We start from the raw sequence: 17,768 nt of genomic DNA, 5'->3' as shown, positions 1-17,768 counted from the left end.
GATAATATTTTCTCATTTGTTTGCTGCATCAATACGCAGTAAATTGGTCTTCAAATGAAGCTTGTCGACTTCATAAATTAAAATGCCTGACAACCAACAGCATGAATACGTACCAAGCTTGATTTGATTTATTTTATGAAGAGTGTTTAAATCACAAAAACAAAGTTAACTTAATTATCGCATGCAATAAACTAAAAAAAAACAATTAATATCGATGAAATGTAATGCATAAATTGAACCTCTTAAAATATATCATTTAAGATGTGGAGACAAACATATCGAAATTACAAAACCGAATCTGTGATTGCAACCAATGTATGTTGGACCACATCATATACTCGGTAACATATGTAATGCATATATAACATACCTATTGGTCTAGTAAAACTACATACAAGTTTTCAAGCTAATTTTGTCGAAAAATGGGACTGAAAAGGCACAAAATTAACAAAGTAAGGTGAACTACAGTAAGTTGTCACAATAAAATACGTAAAGCACCGCAAGAAAGAAATGTACACGGATAAGTGCTTGACAAAATCACATTGCAAGAAATAAAAGTATAAAACATTTTTTAAACAGCAGACCGATCTTAAATCGATTAAAGTAATTTTCACGTGCCCAAAAAGTTATAGAAAACTGTTGACAAACTCAAAATAATTAAAAATAATAATAATAAAATTATCAGCAGGGGATACTAGAAATGCCAATCAGCATTTCAGTTAAAAATCTATAAACAGTGGCATATGTTCCGGATTAATATAAATACAGTGGGTTGACTTACTCAAGGCCGTTGGGCTTGCAACTACTTTGACGATTGCGGTTACGTGTCAGGTAGTGGTGATCTGAATAGAAACAGCGCTTTAGGAAGTCTCGTACTCTCCAGCTAGTCATAAATTAGTGACGCTGACCTTTTGCGGCACCACTACGTTGCCGTTGGTGCACTGCGCATGCGCGACACCGTTTGAAATTTTGCCGCCTTTTTGCCGCTTCTGCTCTAAAAGCACCTGAAAAGGAAAGAAGGCGATAAAAAAAAATTTCTTAAGTAAAGCTATACTGAATTTTTAAACTTTTATAAAACACATTTTCTGATCTCAAAAGATTTATCAGCAAACCATAACAAGCGTTTAAACTGAAAGAACCTTAATTTTGAGGCATTGAAATTCGCAATTTCAGAAGCAAAAAAGGCGGCTTAAAATGTAGCAGTGTCTTATTAAAATCTGTTAGTGAATATTTAATTAATAAACAGAATACGTTTACTACAAATAGTTAACTTTGTTGACTTTTCGGCTTGATACAAAATGTATCAAAGACGACAAACTACAACTTTATTGGTCAGCTTAGTTATAAACATGGGCCATGTTACCAAACTTAATACGCACTTATATAGCAGCATTAAACTTGTCCGGCACAACGTTGGCAGTTTGATCAATCAGTAAAAAAAGCAGGTCAAAACAACAACCTACCGATTGCAAAGTGCTTGGCTTTAAAATAGACTTGAGGAATCGGACTGCCACAACTGGAAGAACGCACACAGCAGTCACCAGCAGGACCGTGAACCACAAAGCGGCGAACGAAGTCGAAACGCGAGTCGAACCTGTAAGGATATGTTTATATTAAACTGTGCAAAGTTATTGGTGATTCTTGTCTTCGTTTGAGAAATGTTATTCTGCTCATAAAACAATCTAGGCCAGAGGTGTCCAACTCAAACATGCCGGCGTGCAAATTTTTAACCTATAACTTCTTCCCGTGCCAAAGTTTAGTAACTAATTCTTTCTAATAATAAAAGCGTTTTTTTACGAATAATAAAAACGTGTAGTTAGCAGTGCGCATTACTGCATCTAAATGTCCGTCGATGAGCTGACTTTTGCTTCCTGTTTCTTAACAACAAACTTAATATTTATGTGAATGCTAGCCTCCACTACAATATAGTGTTTTATTGGAAGTAATTGTTAGTTGTCGTGATTGCCGCGATTGCTTTATATTGTGAATAAACAATAAAATTTAAAAAAAATGTTGGACACCCCTGATCTAGGCATTATCAACCTTCGCATTAATCCTCGTTTGTTGCTCAGCCCATTTTCGTTTCAGAAACAGACGAAGGTATAAAATTTCTTATATTTTAATCGTAAATACAAAATGGTATAGGACAGGTTAACCAAGCATCCACAGCGTTTGTTACGCCACATGTGTGTTCATTAAAAGCCACGAAAATCCTGCTTAAAGTGTTCGAAAATAAGTTTGGCAAAGTTAACATATGTTTAGGTTCAGAATATACTCTTCATTTATCAAATTTACTCGAAAAAATTAAATTCTATTTTCAACGTTCATAGCTTTCCAGGAGGTTGTACCGTACCCGTTTGGAGTGGTGTTAGCTGCAGTCGGTTGGCATTTATCTTATATTTTTCACGGATATTGAATAATCCATCACATTCCAAGTGAATGAAGTTGTAATTATTAGGTAAGTCGTATTTTGAAGATTGACTTGAACAATAGAGCATAAAAAGTAAAAGAAACAAATTGTTTTTTTTTTAGTGACTTACCAACAAAAGGAAACTGGCTCGGGAGAAAGTTGAAAAACCCGTCGCTGCAGAAACCAAAAGTAAAAGGAAAGAAAATAGCGATGCTGCCCCAAGTAAAGAGATGGCTGAAGCCTGTCCAATACGACGTGTCCAGGGCAATCTGAAATTATAAAAGTAACTTTGACATAAAACTGTAAGTAACTTAAAAATCTGGCGGTTAACCAACACCAATGTTTAGGAAAAGGACCGTATGCTACGAAACTGAAGGAAAGGCGATAGGTAATACCTTTTGTTATGAGAGTTTCAGAAAAGTCACACTTATAACACAAATAAAAAAGAAAATCTCTCAAGAACAATAAAATAGAAAAAATGGTAATGGTTTTACCTCATGCGCTATTTAATATTTTAAAACATAAGTCGTATTGTTCATAAAAGTCAGTTTTGCTACAACAAAACTACAGAAGGCTTATTTCGGTAAAACTCGCCTGAATGGTGACAACCATTATGGTACAAACTTCTATGGTGGTTGCCATTGTCTGGTGGTTATTCATGTCAAGGCCACTGGGACCAGATGTGTCCATCAGTGCGCCGTAGGGGAAAAAGAAAAGCACAAGACTGGTCAAAAGTCCTCGGAATATGCTGGAGAAACAACAAAACATTGTTTTTTTTAGAAAGTGGTGAATTTATTTTGAAATTTGATAACGGTAATTGCAAAAGAAAAATTAAAATTGTAGTATAAGTGACTGCATGGTTCAATGCGCATTTGAAAAGAAACAGAAAACAAATACGAAAGATGCAAACAATTTTGTCGCACTTGAACTTTTACCTAAGACCAAGAACTTTTTTATTAAATAGTTCGTTTCTTTGGCCTGGAGTGTATAGCGAAGGAAGGCGAATGCAAGTTTCTTCGTCAACATCCTGGAAAATATAAAAAATATCGGATTACGACCAGTTTTTAAACGTTAGTTAATGGTATGGACAATGTAGTAACAACGTATTTGTTTGAAAGAATATCAGCCATGTGATGTCTTTACTATTTTAATTTCTGACTGGCTTCATTGTCCATGGTTAAAAGCTGCTTTCATCGATGTAAAGTTATTAAAGTCAGTAGCCCTCCTTCATTCCGTAAACAAAGCAGCTCGAAATTGCAAAAAAAATCATTATAGAAATTGAAGTTTTTTAATGAAGAGCACACGCCGTAGAGACAGACATGCAAAAAAGAAACTTTAAGGTAGAACATACCACCTATTCTTACTTAAAGCATATATTTCTTAACCATGTTTTTAGCAAGACTGTTGAAACGACTTTTAAAATGTGTACATACCGTTAAGATATAAACGGATGACATACGATATTGGGTTTTACCTGGTCGATAATTGCCAGCACCAGAACAGGGGTTGAAGTGTAGACGATGTTGTAGACGGCAACGAACCAATCGTCGAAAGCTGACTGCAGTATAAGAGATAGTAAATATTTAATTATAGTATTGTTTATTCTGGTTAACCTTATTTGCAACAATGTGCCTCAGAACATTAGTCTCAAAAACAATTACAAATTTTATAAGGGTTTTTAAGTTTAGCGCAAAAAGGTTGCAATTATAGTGTAAAAGTCCAAAACAGACAATTGTATTTTGTTTTTTGGATATATTTTTAATGTCACACCAGGTTACCAAATGAACAGAGGTATGAAATTTTATAAGTCCAAGATCGTATATAGGTTAACCAAGCATCCACAACGTTTGGTACGCAACATGTGTGTTCATTGACAGCCCCAAAAATTTTGCTTAAAGTGTACAAAATTCACTTTGGCACAGGTAACATATGTTTGGGTTGCTATTGACGTTTTTTTTGCCCATAAAACCGTTTTAAGTATAGGATTTGATATTTCAACTCTTGTGTTTTTTGGATTTATTCATTGTCGTATAGTCTCCCGGTGTTTATTTCCAACTTTGTAAACGTGGTCCAAAAAGCGACAACATTTTCACCTGCGCAGTGAAGCCGTTGAAGATTCCGAACCAGAAGTGCACGAGAGTAAATGCGAAATTCTTGTAGAAAAAGTAGCCAAGGAATTTTGCCATTCGCATGTAAGACCAGCGTCCATGAACGAGTAACAGCCGCTCCAGGAACCTTAGGGAAAAAAGGGCTAGGTTACAAAGGGATGTATATATGACTTCCGGCTTAAAAAGTGTAACAGGTTTACAGCAAATCTCAATGCCATTAATATACAGAAAAGTTGATAAAAACACATACTTTGTACTTGTATAGTAAGATACAGCATGCACTAAATGTATGACTGACTTATCTTCTGAAATTGGCACTGCGGGTCCTTCATTTTATTTAGAAAAGATTAGCTGACATTCGCACTGGAAACATTAAGCATAATTTACCTGAACTGGCCGAACGCAAAGTCGGATGAAAGAACTGCTTGGGTACCTTCTTCTCCGCTGATACCGACTCCAATGTGGGCAGCTTTTAGTGTGGAAATACAAATTTCAAATGCAAAAGGCGAAGATCAAACAAACGTTTCGTACAGAAACATAATAAAAAATGCTTTGCTAATCGTAATATCAAAATATGGAATACAAGTTATTTTAATTTTTTTTAAGTTCTCTTTTGTTTCACCAGCTAAATTTACAAAGTATCTAAAGTGTATAGCAGTGATTTCTCAACCTTGTTTACGGTACCCCTATAAAATAATAAAAAGATTTTTAGCACCCCTCACATGAATTTTCGTTGAGTATTGACTGAAATGTAACTCTAAATGAAATTGGAACAGCACATTAAACTTAAAACATGTAGGAAAATGTCATTTTATATAATGTTCTTTAATCGTACACAAATAGTTGTATCAAGAAGCTTACCAAACAAACATAAGATTCTTAAAAATTCTCAAACACCTATCGGCACGATTAAGCATTAGAAATAGCACACCAGGGCGCCGCGGCACCCTGGTTGAGAACCACTGGTATATAGGTTTGCTTATAAAGCGTCTCCAAATACATATATTTAAAGCAGGTTTTGTCAGTTTTTCACTAAATAAAAACAATAGGCCTATACAAAAAATCGCGGAGATGTTTACACTGCGATGCGCCGTCTTACCCTTAATCATGCTGACGTCATTGGCTCCGTCACCGATGGCCAGAGTGATTGCCTTCTTGTTTCGCTTAACCAACTGGACGACCTTGGCCTTCTGCAGCGGAGTGGAACGACAAACGATAACCGCAGTGCATCTAGATGCAAGGTCAAGGAAGTCCTTCTCCACCTCGGAGTCAAGGGCGTAAACCTGGGGACCAAATGTGGCTTTGCGAGGTATGTTTGGTTTTCGTTCAAGTCTATCTTGGAAAGTTAAGCAAATTAGTTGCTCATTCTGAAATACTGCGTTTAAATCTTTAAAATAAATTCTATAACCAATTTTTACATTTACGTTAAAGTTTCCGGACACTTTTTGTTACTAGGAATAAATATTGTTTTGTAGCACATCAGTTATATACTGCAAAAACCTTTACACCAAAACGAAAATAAATTAAGTTTTACCAAACTGTGGCCGTTAATCACCAGTCCATAGGTCTTCTGCTCGTCTCCATTTGAAACGACATCCTTCACATTGTAATTCTAAAGAAGATTTATAGATTTTTGATACACCTCGGACGGGGGTCACCACTAATATTTGCATGACATGAAAAAATTATTCACCCTCGCTATTTCGTCTGGACACCGCTATAAAATGATACGTCGGTGATACGCTGCGAGTAAAAAATGAATCTTTGTCTCTCTAGCTTGAAGTATCAACATAGTTTTATTTTGTGCTAAGCAGGGTAGCGATCAATAAAAGGCCGAAAAACGATATGTGCCCATTTACAATCAACCCTATTGATGCAATTCTAAATATTTATAAGGGTCAATAAAATTGCACTTTTAGAATTCAACATGTTAAAAACCCAGTACATTACAACGGTAAACAATTTCTCTGGAGCGCTTAATTTTATAATACAAGCAAGTGAGAAAAAATGCAATCACAATTAAGGCAAAGCAAGCGCAAAATTTCTGGGCGAATTTTAGCGCTTATACATGCAGAGTTTCGCGACGAAGTCGTATTATTGAGCGCGTCAAATGAGAAATTATAATGGCGTCCACCGCCACCTGCGCCCAAGCATCAGCACACAAGCGACAACCTTCCCCTTACTATTTCGTCATCATCATCGTGGTAAAGAGTATTTACTTTTCCGCCAATCGCCGACTGCGCTTCGCTGATCTCTTTCTCCACCTGGTGGAAGAAAAAAATAAATATTTTTGAAACTCGTTAGGTGTAGCAAAATCAATTGTTGCACAGGATTTAGCTAAACTCTCCTAAATAAGAGCTTAGTAGCTTAGTTGTTGTGGCCGCGTAATTCACGGGCGTAGGCTCGACTCACTTGTTTTTTTAATTTTTTGACTGATTCAGTTTCGTATTAACATACTGTGCCCCAAAATATGTTAAGGCAAAATGCAATAATCCAATTAGAATATAAATTACTCGTCCATACCGTTGTGAAGCCATAGTTACGTTACAATAGTTAAATGGCTTCTCATTAGTGCAACTTAAGCTTCTTTACAAATATGCACCAACTACTTGCCAACGTTTGCTGAAATGGTTAGTAAATCCTTGTAAAAATCGTGTTTAACTTATAAATATAGATGACGCAACGACCTGCAAAAGCATATTAAAAACAACTATGACGTGAACGTGTGTGACATATGTCACATTTTGAACTGTCTTTATGATCGGCCTACTGGTAAAGCAAATTCGGGCAACTTACACCTGTCAACAATTCAGCCCAGCTTACCTCCTCTTGAGAATATCCCGAAATAATAAATATCTTTTGCATACTCTCCGTGAGCATATTGCAAGAATGTCCGATGTTGATGGCGGTCTCCTGTTTGTCGCCAGTCAGAACCCAGATCTTGATGTTGGCCTTGGACAGGTTGGCTATCGTCTCTGGCACGCCGTCCTTTAAAAAAAGGAAATAAAATTGAAAATCATTTTGAACAGAATACTTTGTTTTCGTGCAAAACAAGCGAGGCTAGTACTACAGGTTATTAAAAATCACGAAAGAAAAATATTTAGGGGCACGTATGCCAGGGTTTGGCAGTTATGAGACAACAATGCTCTGAATATCTTTCGAATTGCTTCACCGCTAGTCCTTTGACGGCCAAGGTGTGGCAACGTGGTCAGCTCGAATCTCACTGCATGCCAGATCTTTAAAAGCCAACTAATTTCGATAAGCTTTGTTTAAGGCATTCGCAGTATTCTTAATATACTTTCTTTTTTATTTATTTTTTTACTTTAGTCATTTCGTTTTCCTAAAAAGGACTGTTTAAATTGCAAAAAACCTTCTTCGAATAAAAAAAAAAATATGACAACGTGTATGACCAGATATTAGTTCCTTAGTGCATAATTATAAACAAAGCTAAATAGTTAAACAGGTGATAAAAAAACTTGAATGGTCTATATACAATTTGCATTGGTCGTGTGGCGTTGGGCGTATGCCGTTATTGCGAAAACACAGCGGCGTCGCTGCGTATATAATCGCAAAGGTGCCCAACATGGCATTTAATTTCATGAACAAAAAAGTTTTCGCTTCAACAAAGGAAGTGCAAAAACACTTAGAAATCATGCCAAGAGGTTATCCAACCTGCAATTTGTCCTCGACGGCGGTCGCTCCCAACAAAGTCATGTCCCTCTCAATCTCCTCGTACACAGCGTTCAGTTTATCCTCGCGGTCCTCCAGTGAGGTTCTCGCCGCCTGGTGAGCCTCATCCCACGCTGGGAATAAAATAACAATTTAAAGCGAGAAACGCGGCCGGGATATTTTTTCCAATAAACTGAACAAGGACAAGGCGCTTAAGTGTGGATTCAATACAGTTTTGACGTTTTTTTTGAGTAGTAATGTAAACTTGCACATTTTTTGTTGGAGTACACTTTTTGAAGTACAAACTTACAAAAGTACAAGTATGCTATGGTACACACTAACGCAGTCAATAAACCGGGAAGCGAAAATAAGTTAAAATGTCCAAGCTAATAGGTATATACATTGTTATTGGGGGTATATATTATATAATGTTTTTATACCATACCAAGATATCTTTAAAATATGGATATTTTTAAACCAATCCATTTTTAACAAAAAGTAGTAAATATACAAACAGCCTTTAGCTCGTTGTTATTTGTTTTTGTTATTTATTTAGCTAAAAATAAAGTACATTCATACTTTTGTATTCATTCTCATCGAGTTCCTTCATAGCAAGGCAAAGTGTCCTCAGACCTTCTGCTGCGAAACTCTGCAAGACAAAATGATACATTTAACAGGATTATGCTATACGAACTCAAAACAAAATATTCGATCGTGAACCTTGAAAATATTATCGCAAACAGTTTGGAAATTTAATACTTACTTTCTACCGACAACCATACGTAGGAATTCAGCCATAAGTTCGAAATTCGAACAACATCAATGTCGGAATTAAACACAGTTCGGAATAAAATCAAAGTAGGACCTAATGGTCAGAATAACGCCGAAATGGCCAGAAATAAGTCTAAACAACTTTTACCTAACCCAGTGTACACCCCTAACTTCATCCCTAACTCCCTAATAATGTTAACCCTAACACAAAGTTTTATTAATTTAGTGATAAATGCGACAGGTTTATGTCGTATCGAGACGATAATAAATCTTATTCCGTCGTAGATATTAGTGCGTACTTAACTGTTTTATGTCGTTATTGTTAATACTTTAGTATTATAGATAAATCCGCTTTAGATTTTATCTCTTTAAATTAAAGGTTATAATGTGTTGTCCAAACGTAATGTTGCTTTATCAGGTTAAAGACATATGTTAAGATCTACTAAAAACACTTAAAAGCTGGGCACGTCATTTATTGAAGTCAATATGCGTTATAGCATACCTAAAAGTGTATTTAATATTTGCTGTCAATATAACAGGTCCACTGAAACCCTTTATACTAGCACTAACCACTAAGTGTTTGGTTGTCTTCCGTTCCACCCTGGAGTCGGTCCCTGATGACCCGATGCGCTGGTAAATAACCGAGTCGGCTCCTTTGCAAAGAAGGAAGATCTTTCCTGGAATTAAAACCAACACATGTAAATGGCCTTGAGTGGTTAAGCGCATAACATATTTGTGTTTCTCAAGGTTAGATTTTAGTTTCTTTCAATGAAATATATATACTTTTGTTTATATACTCAAGTGCATTTAATTTTTTTAACAATAGTCAAATCTGCACAAGCAGTACCTTTCTCATCGCGGACAATGACCGACATTCTTTTTCTTACGTTGTTGAATTCGAGAGTTGCTAGCAGCTTGTAGGTCACGGGTTTTCCTGCAACAACTCAGGTTTAACCTATTCCGTTAAGAGTCAAGAAAATAATACATTCGACGGTAAGACAAGTTACACTAATAAGGAAATCAAAATAGTAGGACACTATAGAAGTGAAGCTGGGACCTCACCTTTCTCGACAACGGTAATGGTGTCGAACGTTCTAGACTTGAATACAAATCCAAAGTTTCTTGCGGCTGAGACAAGGGCGGCTTCATCGGGCGACTGTGCGCGGTATATAAGCTCATCTGTGAAAAAATTGTTGATCTTTTAATTTATTTTGCAACACGTATTGGTCGTTTACTATATTTAAACAACAATAAAAAACAACAAAGGGGATTTTTTTCTGTTTAGGCTAAATCAAGGTTTCTTAAGTCAAAAATTCACTTTTGTACGGTCTTTATTTGCAGTCCACCAAGTTACTTTAATTTGCCGTCGAATTCCACCCAAATACAAAACTTTATTCCTAAAGTGCACCCTTTCAGTTTTTAACCTATCAAACTGTAGTTTAAATACCGTACCGTTGTCAGTCTGTTCGATCATAACTGTGTGGCAAACCGCTATCAATCTAAAGAACTGGTCGCAACTGACGTCACCAGCTTTGACGTCATCCACTAAACGGTGGTCGTAGAACTGGAAGGACGTTTCGGCGTAAGGGTTGTCGGAGAAATCAATCGAGGGTATATCCTACCGATATAAAGTAATTATTTGCTGAAAACATGGAACATACATTTTGTAAAAAACAAATATAGTGCAGTATCCAAGTAAAAAAAACAAATAATAATAAAAAATGTGATTAAAATTATGATGAGTTTTTGACTATCCTTGCTTTTCGACAAACGAAACGTCCTGTTATATCTGTATCCTACTAGTGTGTATAAAGATATAGTGTAATATGTTAATTAGGCTATATAGTTACCTACAACTTTTGTTTTTTTAGATCAACACCTCGTTTATTGTGATGCATAAATTGTTGCTGGCATAAATAATAAATTCCAAAAAGTGCAAAAGAATTTGTGGTAGACTTAGCGACTAAAAAAAGCAGAATCGACGTAGACTATTTAGATAACAAAGGTCATACCAAACGCTTTCCAAAAAAAAAACTAAGAATCCTAAAAGTATTAAGGTTCACAAAACAGCTTTGGCTCACCTCTGTTCCAAAAACCCTCCTTCCATCTCTGTACACGTCACCGTATCTCTTTCCAGCCACAGAGCATTTGTCGAATTTCATCACATTCTGTGTGAGGGTGCCAGTCTTGTCCGAGAATATGTACTCGACTTGACCCAGTTCCTGTCCATCAGGATAAAATTCACATACACGTAGCCTTATACCAGGCAACTTTGCCGTTCAATTAGAAATCCCCTCCCTCCAGGGAACCAAACGTCGTTTAGAGAAGGGTTCCGCAAATACTTTTTGGCGCAACACAATATGACCCGTCCCAAAGTTTTGCCACCCAAATACTTTGCGAGTTGTTATTAATTGAATAGCTTTGCACGACTCAAAAAGTGACATAATAGATCTAATAATTTGCAGTTCATTTCGCTATCTAGATTAAGTTTGCATAACTCTCGGTTTATAGAGTGCAACGTGCTCACGACGCCTTGGCTTCAGAAAACGGAACAAAAAAGAATGCAACATGGAAAATCAAAAGAATACAACATAGAAAATCAAAATCTTTTCTTGAATACAACATAGAAATCAAAGTAAGATTCCAGTTATACGAATGAGTTTGGTATTTGGTTCGTTATGGTTAACCAAAAATAGTGTTGGGTGCAATGTCTTGTCCCACTTATGTAGAACCAACAAAGTCTTTACGACATTTTACGAGGCTTAGTGTATGTGCCGTTTGTAAATAAAAACTCACAGGGGCTCTCTTGGTATATAGTTTATGTATCCTACACAAACTGCTCCACATTTTTTTCCGACTCAGTGTAAATGTTCCGCAACCCAAATTTGGGTCGCGACCTACTATTAGTGGACCCCTGGTTTAGAATGTAATAATTCAAATTCCGGTACGTTTCAAAATTGTAGTTATTTAATATTTTCTCAATGCTGGACTTACAAAAGTAATCGGTAAAAAATACCTCGTTTAGCGTGGTTGTTCTCGCTTCAGCTGGCAGATTTTTCTTGCCATAATACAATTGCCGATCCCAGTCGATGAAGAAACTTTGGCCCAGCCGGATAAACTCCATGCTAAATAAGGAATGTGATTATGATTTTGGAAACATATGTCGCTTGTATGTCAAACAAAAAATAAAAACAGATCTATTAAGCGACGAACAATTAATTGCCAAGTAGGCCTAATCCTTACTTCTAAAAATAGTTCCTTTAGTATTTTTTTATTTGTTTTCCAACATTACACAGGCTATTTTATTTTACTTTATGTAGTAAAATAACAGTTACTATAACAGTGTTAAGATCCAGTTCACGCGAACCGCTTTCTTAAAAGGAAACAAGTCCGTATAGCACCTGGTATGATGGCAATATTTATAAGATTAGGCCCAAGTTCCTAATATACGCCGAATAACTAACGTATAGATAGAGTTATAGTTCTAGTTTTAACCAAAGGGGACAAGCTGACATAATTGGAGGCAAACAAAATTACCGCCTAAATAATACGTATTTTTAATAACCATACAAAGATTAAGTTGACCTTTACAAATTGATAAGTTAGCGACATAGGATAGATCCACAAGAGGATCACAGGATGGCCCCCACTCTATATATTTTCCCACTTTTTACTCCTATTTAGAATGACTTAAGTCCCATAGTTAAGTCATTTGTAAAATAACTCAAGTCCAGGTAAAGTTGTTTTTAATCAATAACAATCAAGTCCCGGTCCAAGTCATCAGTTGCACAAGTCAAGTCCCAGTTAAGTCATATTTAGAACAAGTTAATTGCAAGTCACATCCTTGTCATAAAAATAAAAAAAAGTATAATTTTTCGTACGATTCTAGCAAAACCTCGTACGATAATAACAGTAATTTGTGCCAAGAATTAGGAAAAGAGAGCACAACTTTTCACAAAAAAACTTAACGAAAAAGCTATATTTTAACCCAAGTCATCGGTTCAAAAGACTAAAGTCAAGTCAAGTGGTTTGTCCGAAAGACTAACGTCAGGTCAACTCATTCGAAAATAGTGATTTAAGCGCACTCAATTCTGGTCATTGACTTGCGTCATTACAACACTGTTTTTTAGTATGTTAACCTAGGAAACGTATGGAGCTGAAATAGGCGCCTGGCCGTGTGAACGCTTAAATTCTACAAATTGCAATTTCTGTTAAATTAGTTTAAAAATGAGAATCTACCTTAATGTTAGTCATTTGATAAGTTGACGCAGGTATAATAATAAAATGATTCTTGCTCTTACCTGACGTATAGCGAAATGGGAACTAGGGTGTTTAGGATGATGAGGTTTGAGAAGAACATCAGGAATCCGGACATTTCGGGGTTCGGAGCGGACGAGTCCCAAGGAAGAAACAGCTGGAATTTCTGAAGTCACAAGTAAAAGAAAAACATTTTAGGTCACATTCGAAATTAAAATCCAATATTTCCGAGACGAGACAAATCTCTGGTGGATTTTATGCTGATACGAAATTCAACTGACAAGAAATTTAACCCAAACGAGCTTAATTTCTAATTCAATTAATCATAGTCAAGGCTTCGTTCATGTTTACCACTTTACGTCTGTAGAATTTTTGAAATTGATAAAAAGTTGAACAGTGGGCATAGATGAGTGGATTTGTTTTATCTATATGCAGTTGAAACTTACGTCTCCTTGGCCTCTTTCCCAAACGCTGTTCAAGATTGCGGCCAACGAAGAAAGCAGGAAAAGCGCAAGAAAAATCTAAAAATTTCATGTAAATGATCACACACATCATTAAACAACTACAACCCAAGTTAAAAATGCATGTAAACTTATATACTCCAGTTACTTACCCACCAAACGAGTCGGTTCATAAACCTTTCGATTCGGGTCCTTTTAAACACAGCTCTTCCTAATAAAATCCAAAACAAAAAATTGTCTTAATTTAGTTGTATACTGTAAACATATGAAATTTGCCCAAATTAAGTATAACAAAGCAAAGAGACTGAACTAAACTATAATCATTTCAATTTCTTTAAAAGTAACTTATGAAAACAGTACATGTGTAGCCTACACAATACAACAACCACCAACGTTTTAGATTGAATGTATAGTCTATTCCAAAATACATCTTACCTGAATTCTGCATCAGCTTTGTGTCTGGACCGGCGAATACCACCAGCCCGAAGCACCAGGATGTGTTCCTCAAGTTACAGCCGCGTAGTAGGATCTTCTCGTTGTCGATTGAGTGGGTCGTTTCTTCCCATATCAGGTTGCCGGTAAATCGGTGCAGGTGATTGTTGGGCGCTTCACACTCTACTTTTCCTGCAATGGTTTCAGCCGGAAGTAACAAAGTTAACACCTTACTTAATTTGTTCTCATTTTTTGACTTGGATTTTGCGTGAAGGGTAAGTTTTAAAGTTTAAACAATGGAAGCAAGTAACTTTTTAAACTTTGTCTTTTGCTGCACATGTTATTTCTTGTGAAAGCACTCTCAAGGTGATCTGGATGACCCAAAATTAATAACCATGTCAAAAACACAGGAAAGCATGTGCATTGTACCACAGCTCTATGCCCACACATAAGAGATTTGCTTGAAGACCCTGTGAAACACGTTTTCTAAATATTTTAAGATTGATTTGTAGCAGAAAAACAACCTACCACTAAATAAGTTCAGAGAGTTGAGATCATCCCCAAGTTTTCCAGTTTCAGGAAGTGCTTGGCGGACCTTGAGATTTGTTTCCCTAAAAATTATGAAGATTTTTATTAACGGTTTTTATTTAGGTTAAAATTGGCTGTAATAGTTGCTACCAAAAATTAAAAAAAATTGAAATAAAAAAAATTTACTAGTATTTTAATCAGTCGTAACTCGGTTAACAACTCTTATAATAAATACATATACAAAATTGTTTGGTCTGTTCTGTATATCAAAGATCGAAAAAACATGAAAATTGCAAAAAAACAAACGGCTAATTATGGTCATATATAAGAAATAAGTCGTTTTGTTTATACCCATCCAAATCTGCAGTTTCAATAAAGACAAGACTCTGATCTTCACTACTGGATAGAAGCAGCAAATCGGCCTGTAAAATGGCCATGGAGTTACAAATAGTTCAGTCAAATATATTTATACGATAGCACAATAATTTGAATTGTTCAAAAAAACTACAAAAATACCAAGTGTATTCTACTTATCTTACTGGTATATGTTCATTGTTGTTTATTTTAACAACATCTCCTACATGAAGATTCATCCATCTTTCTTTTATTAGCCTGAAAAAATTAAAATTTTACAATCTAGGCCTAGTTTTATCAACATTACATTAAATGTGTGTTTTTGTTTTAATTTATCAAATTAAAATCATGAAGTTTAATAATATTTGCAGGAGAAATTATTTTTTAAATAAAATACAATGAAACGAACCCCTATACTTTAAAAGAGTTTAATACAAAGTGCTATTTATAGCCATGTCATCAAACCTTTACTGAGGTTCGATGACTAAATGTCAGTATCTAGGTAATTATTAACTAAGGAAAATTAGGTACGGAAAAAGTACGAATGGTCCTGCTTATACTGTATTAAATACTTACTTGTTGTCTTTAAGTTTCAAGACTTTTCTGTTATTTACAGCTCTGTCACTTTTGTGTCGGTGCTAAACATCAATCAAACACAGATTTAGTCATACTAAAAACACATTTCTAACAATTTTTCATACTAAATAAATGAAAGAATACCCCATTCAAATTTATATTACACAAAAACAATCCATACGTTTTTTTTATTGACAAATATAAAATATATTTACAAAAATACACTTACTATGTCATCAACAGCATCTTTTACAGCAGTTATTGTCAACACAATTATAATTGGAATCAAGGTAGATATTGGGTTTAAAGAAGATATTGAAGGTATAAACTAAAAAGAAACTTGGTTTATTTAAACTCTGGTACACAAGATTTATGAAAAGTTTCTAACAACATAGAAACTGAAGAAGTGAATCTTGTTTTTTTATACATTATGAAAAAGTTAATCCACAAACCTGAAGTCCGAGAAGAACAACAAAATAAATATTAACAACTCGATGAAACTGTTCAAATAAGTTCAGAAAAATAAAGTTGTAGGCTGTGTAGTGAGAGGTTTTGATTTCATTTCCCTGAAAAAAAAAGTATATATCAATGAATTAGCTGAGGTTGTTAAACACATATTAAATAAAATACCAAGCAAATATATTCATTGCAAATAGGTTGAAGTTTTACTACTGTAAACTGTCTTACCACATATTTAAAACTTGAGTTATATTCAAAGTCGTTTGCTTTTAAATCCCGCTGCACTTCTAAATAAAAACAATTTATGTTAAAACTTTTTGTGTGTTAAATACCAATGCATTATGTGTATATTTTAAGTTATGTTAACAGGAAATAAATCCTAAGGCTAATCTAGTATAAAACTATTTAACACTTTCAGGTATTTTAAGTATAACACATCAAAGTTGTAGCTTTATTGTAATCTTGTTAAAATTATTTGTACTTTAAACTGAAAGTAAACAAATTCATAAGAAAATTTAAATGTACAACATAATGAGTTAATGATAATTATTTTTACTATTTTATATTATAAAAGTAAAATGACTGCAATGCGAACAGGGTAGAAGTGCACATAACTAGATTAGTGTCTGTAAAAAATACCTTCAACTCTCTTTTTAAAGCATGCTGATCCCATTGCCTACCACAACACTAAACCTAAAAAGAAAGTCCAAACACGGGGAATTGAATCTCATCAACTTAAATAACTTGTTAGTTTGGTACAACCTATCAAGCAGCAACTGGACAAACTTAACAAATAATAACAGCCTGTCAAGTTTCATAAATTTCGAATAGGCTTTCTGTTTTACTGAGCTCAAAACGATACATAATTCTTTATTGAAATAACAATTGTAAATGCATAATTAAAATCAACTAAGTATACATACAAAATAATTAAAGCAAATAGTAATTAGCCAGAGAAAACATCAAGATTGCAACCAAACTAAGCGCAGAGAACAGTAGTATGCCTTAACCCACCTTAGAGAGGAAGTTACACTTTAAGTATGAAACAGGAAATAAGCTAAGCCTAGCATCTGCGTCAACTACTAACAATAAGTAGCCAGAAGTTTAATCGGGGGTCAAAAACAGGAAGTTCTCATATTTTCATACTTAAAGAATGTTTCATTGAATGAAATCAAGAAAGAAAATACATCACTGAGTAATCATTTAAATTTATTTAATAAGATAAAAAAAACAGGTGCAAAAATAACAGCCAAAATTCTCTACATTCATAGTACAGACTAGAATATGAGATTCACAGTACAGACTAGAAAACGAATAAAGACTCGTTTTGAACCACTGCACATGATCACCACCTTACCCAACTATATCGTGTCATAGGCATGTCTCATGTCAGTTAAACATTAGCAGATGTGGCCAGGTATACGGCTTGTGTATATGCGTATGTGTTACACGCAACTAAGCAAGCAAAGCGTTTACACTGGACAAACAATAAAGGAAATTGAAGAGAGGCACACAATGTTCGATAGATTCACAAATGCCATTATTAGCCACAAAATGCGTTTTAGCACCGCAGAACTGAATTGCATAATTTGCCAGTCAAAATGCTTTTTTACTCACAAGCCTTTTTATTTCATTGTTTTCATATCTTAAACATATTTACCAGGTTTGGTATTCTACATGTAATTGTGAGCATATAGCCAACGTCTATCAATCAAACAGAAATAAATTGCTCTGGAAAAGCGC

The 17,768-nt window shown here is 35.0% G+C and overlaps 1 protein-coding gene across 1 annotated transcript; it reads right to left on the bottom strand.

The window, feature by feature from the left end:
- Positions 1 to 274: 274 nt before the first annotated feature.
- LOC146167439 (putative phospholipid-transporting ATPase IM) lies at positions 275 to 17,566 on the bottom strand. Its single transcript, XM_083385647.1, has 33 exons — positions 17,502 to 17,566; positions 16,254 to 16,338; positions 16,019 to 16,132; positions 15,796 to 15,894; positions 15,567 to 15,628; positions 15,176 to 15,248; positions 14,988 to 15,058; positions 14,637 to 14,719; positions 14,112 to 14,300; positions 13,829 to 13,887; positions 13,662 to 13,736; positions 13,260 to 13,381; positions 11,975 to 12,083; positions 11,040 to 11,180; positions 10,411 to 10,576; positions 10,021 to 10,137; positions 9,806 to 9,892; positions 9,529 to 9,635; positions 8,767 to 8,836; positions 8,191 to 8,321; positions 7,342 to 7,506; positions 6,702 to 6,782; positions 6,053 to 6,130; positions 5,618 to 5,801; positions 4,906 to 4,987; positions 4,504 to 4,645; positions 3,885 to 3,968; positions 3,346 to 3,437; positions 3,005 to 3,158; positions 2,541 to 2,679; positions 1,464 to 1,594; positions 909 to 1,004; positions 275 to 842 (listed from the first exon to the last, which is right to left on the bottom strand). The coding sequence occupies exons 1-33, from the start codon at positions 17,564 to 17,566 to the stop codon at positions 828 to 830; spliced, it is 3,468 nt and encodes a 1,155-aa protein (XP_083241773.1). The 3' UTR covers positions 275 to 827.
- Positions 17,567 to 17,768: the final 202 nt, after the last annotated feature.

This window comes from Ascidiella aspersa, chromosome 1 (genome assembly GCF_963924565.1).
Source record: "Ascidiella aspersa chromosome 1, kaAscAspe10.2, whole genome shotgun sequence".
In the NCBI taxonomy this organism is placed as follows: domain Eukaryota; kingdom Metazoa; phylum Chordata; class Ascidiacea; order Phlebobranchia; family Ascidiidae; genus Ascidiella; species Ascidiella aspersa.
The sequence above is the reverse complement of the archived record's forward strand: the minus strand, read 5'-3'. Positions and strand labels throughout refer to the sequence as shown.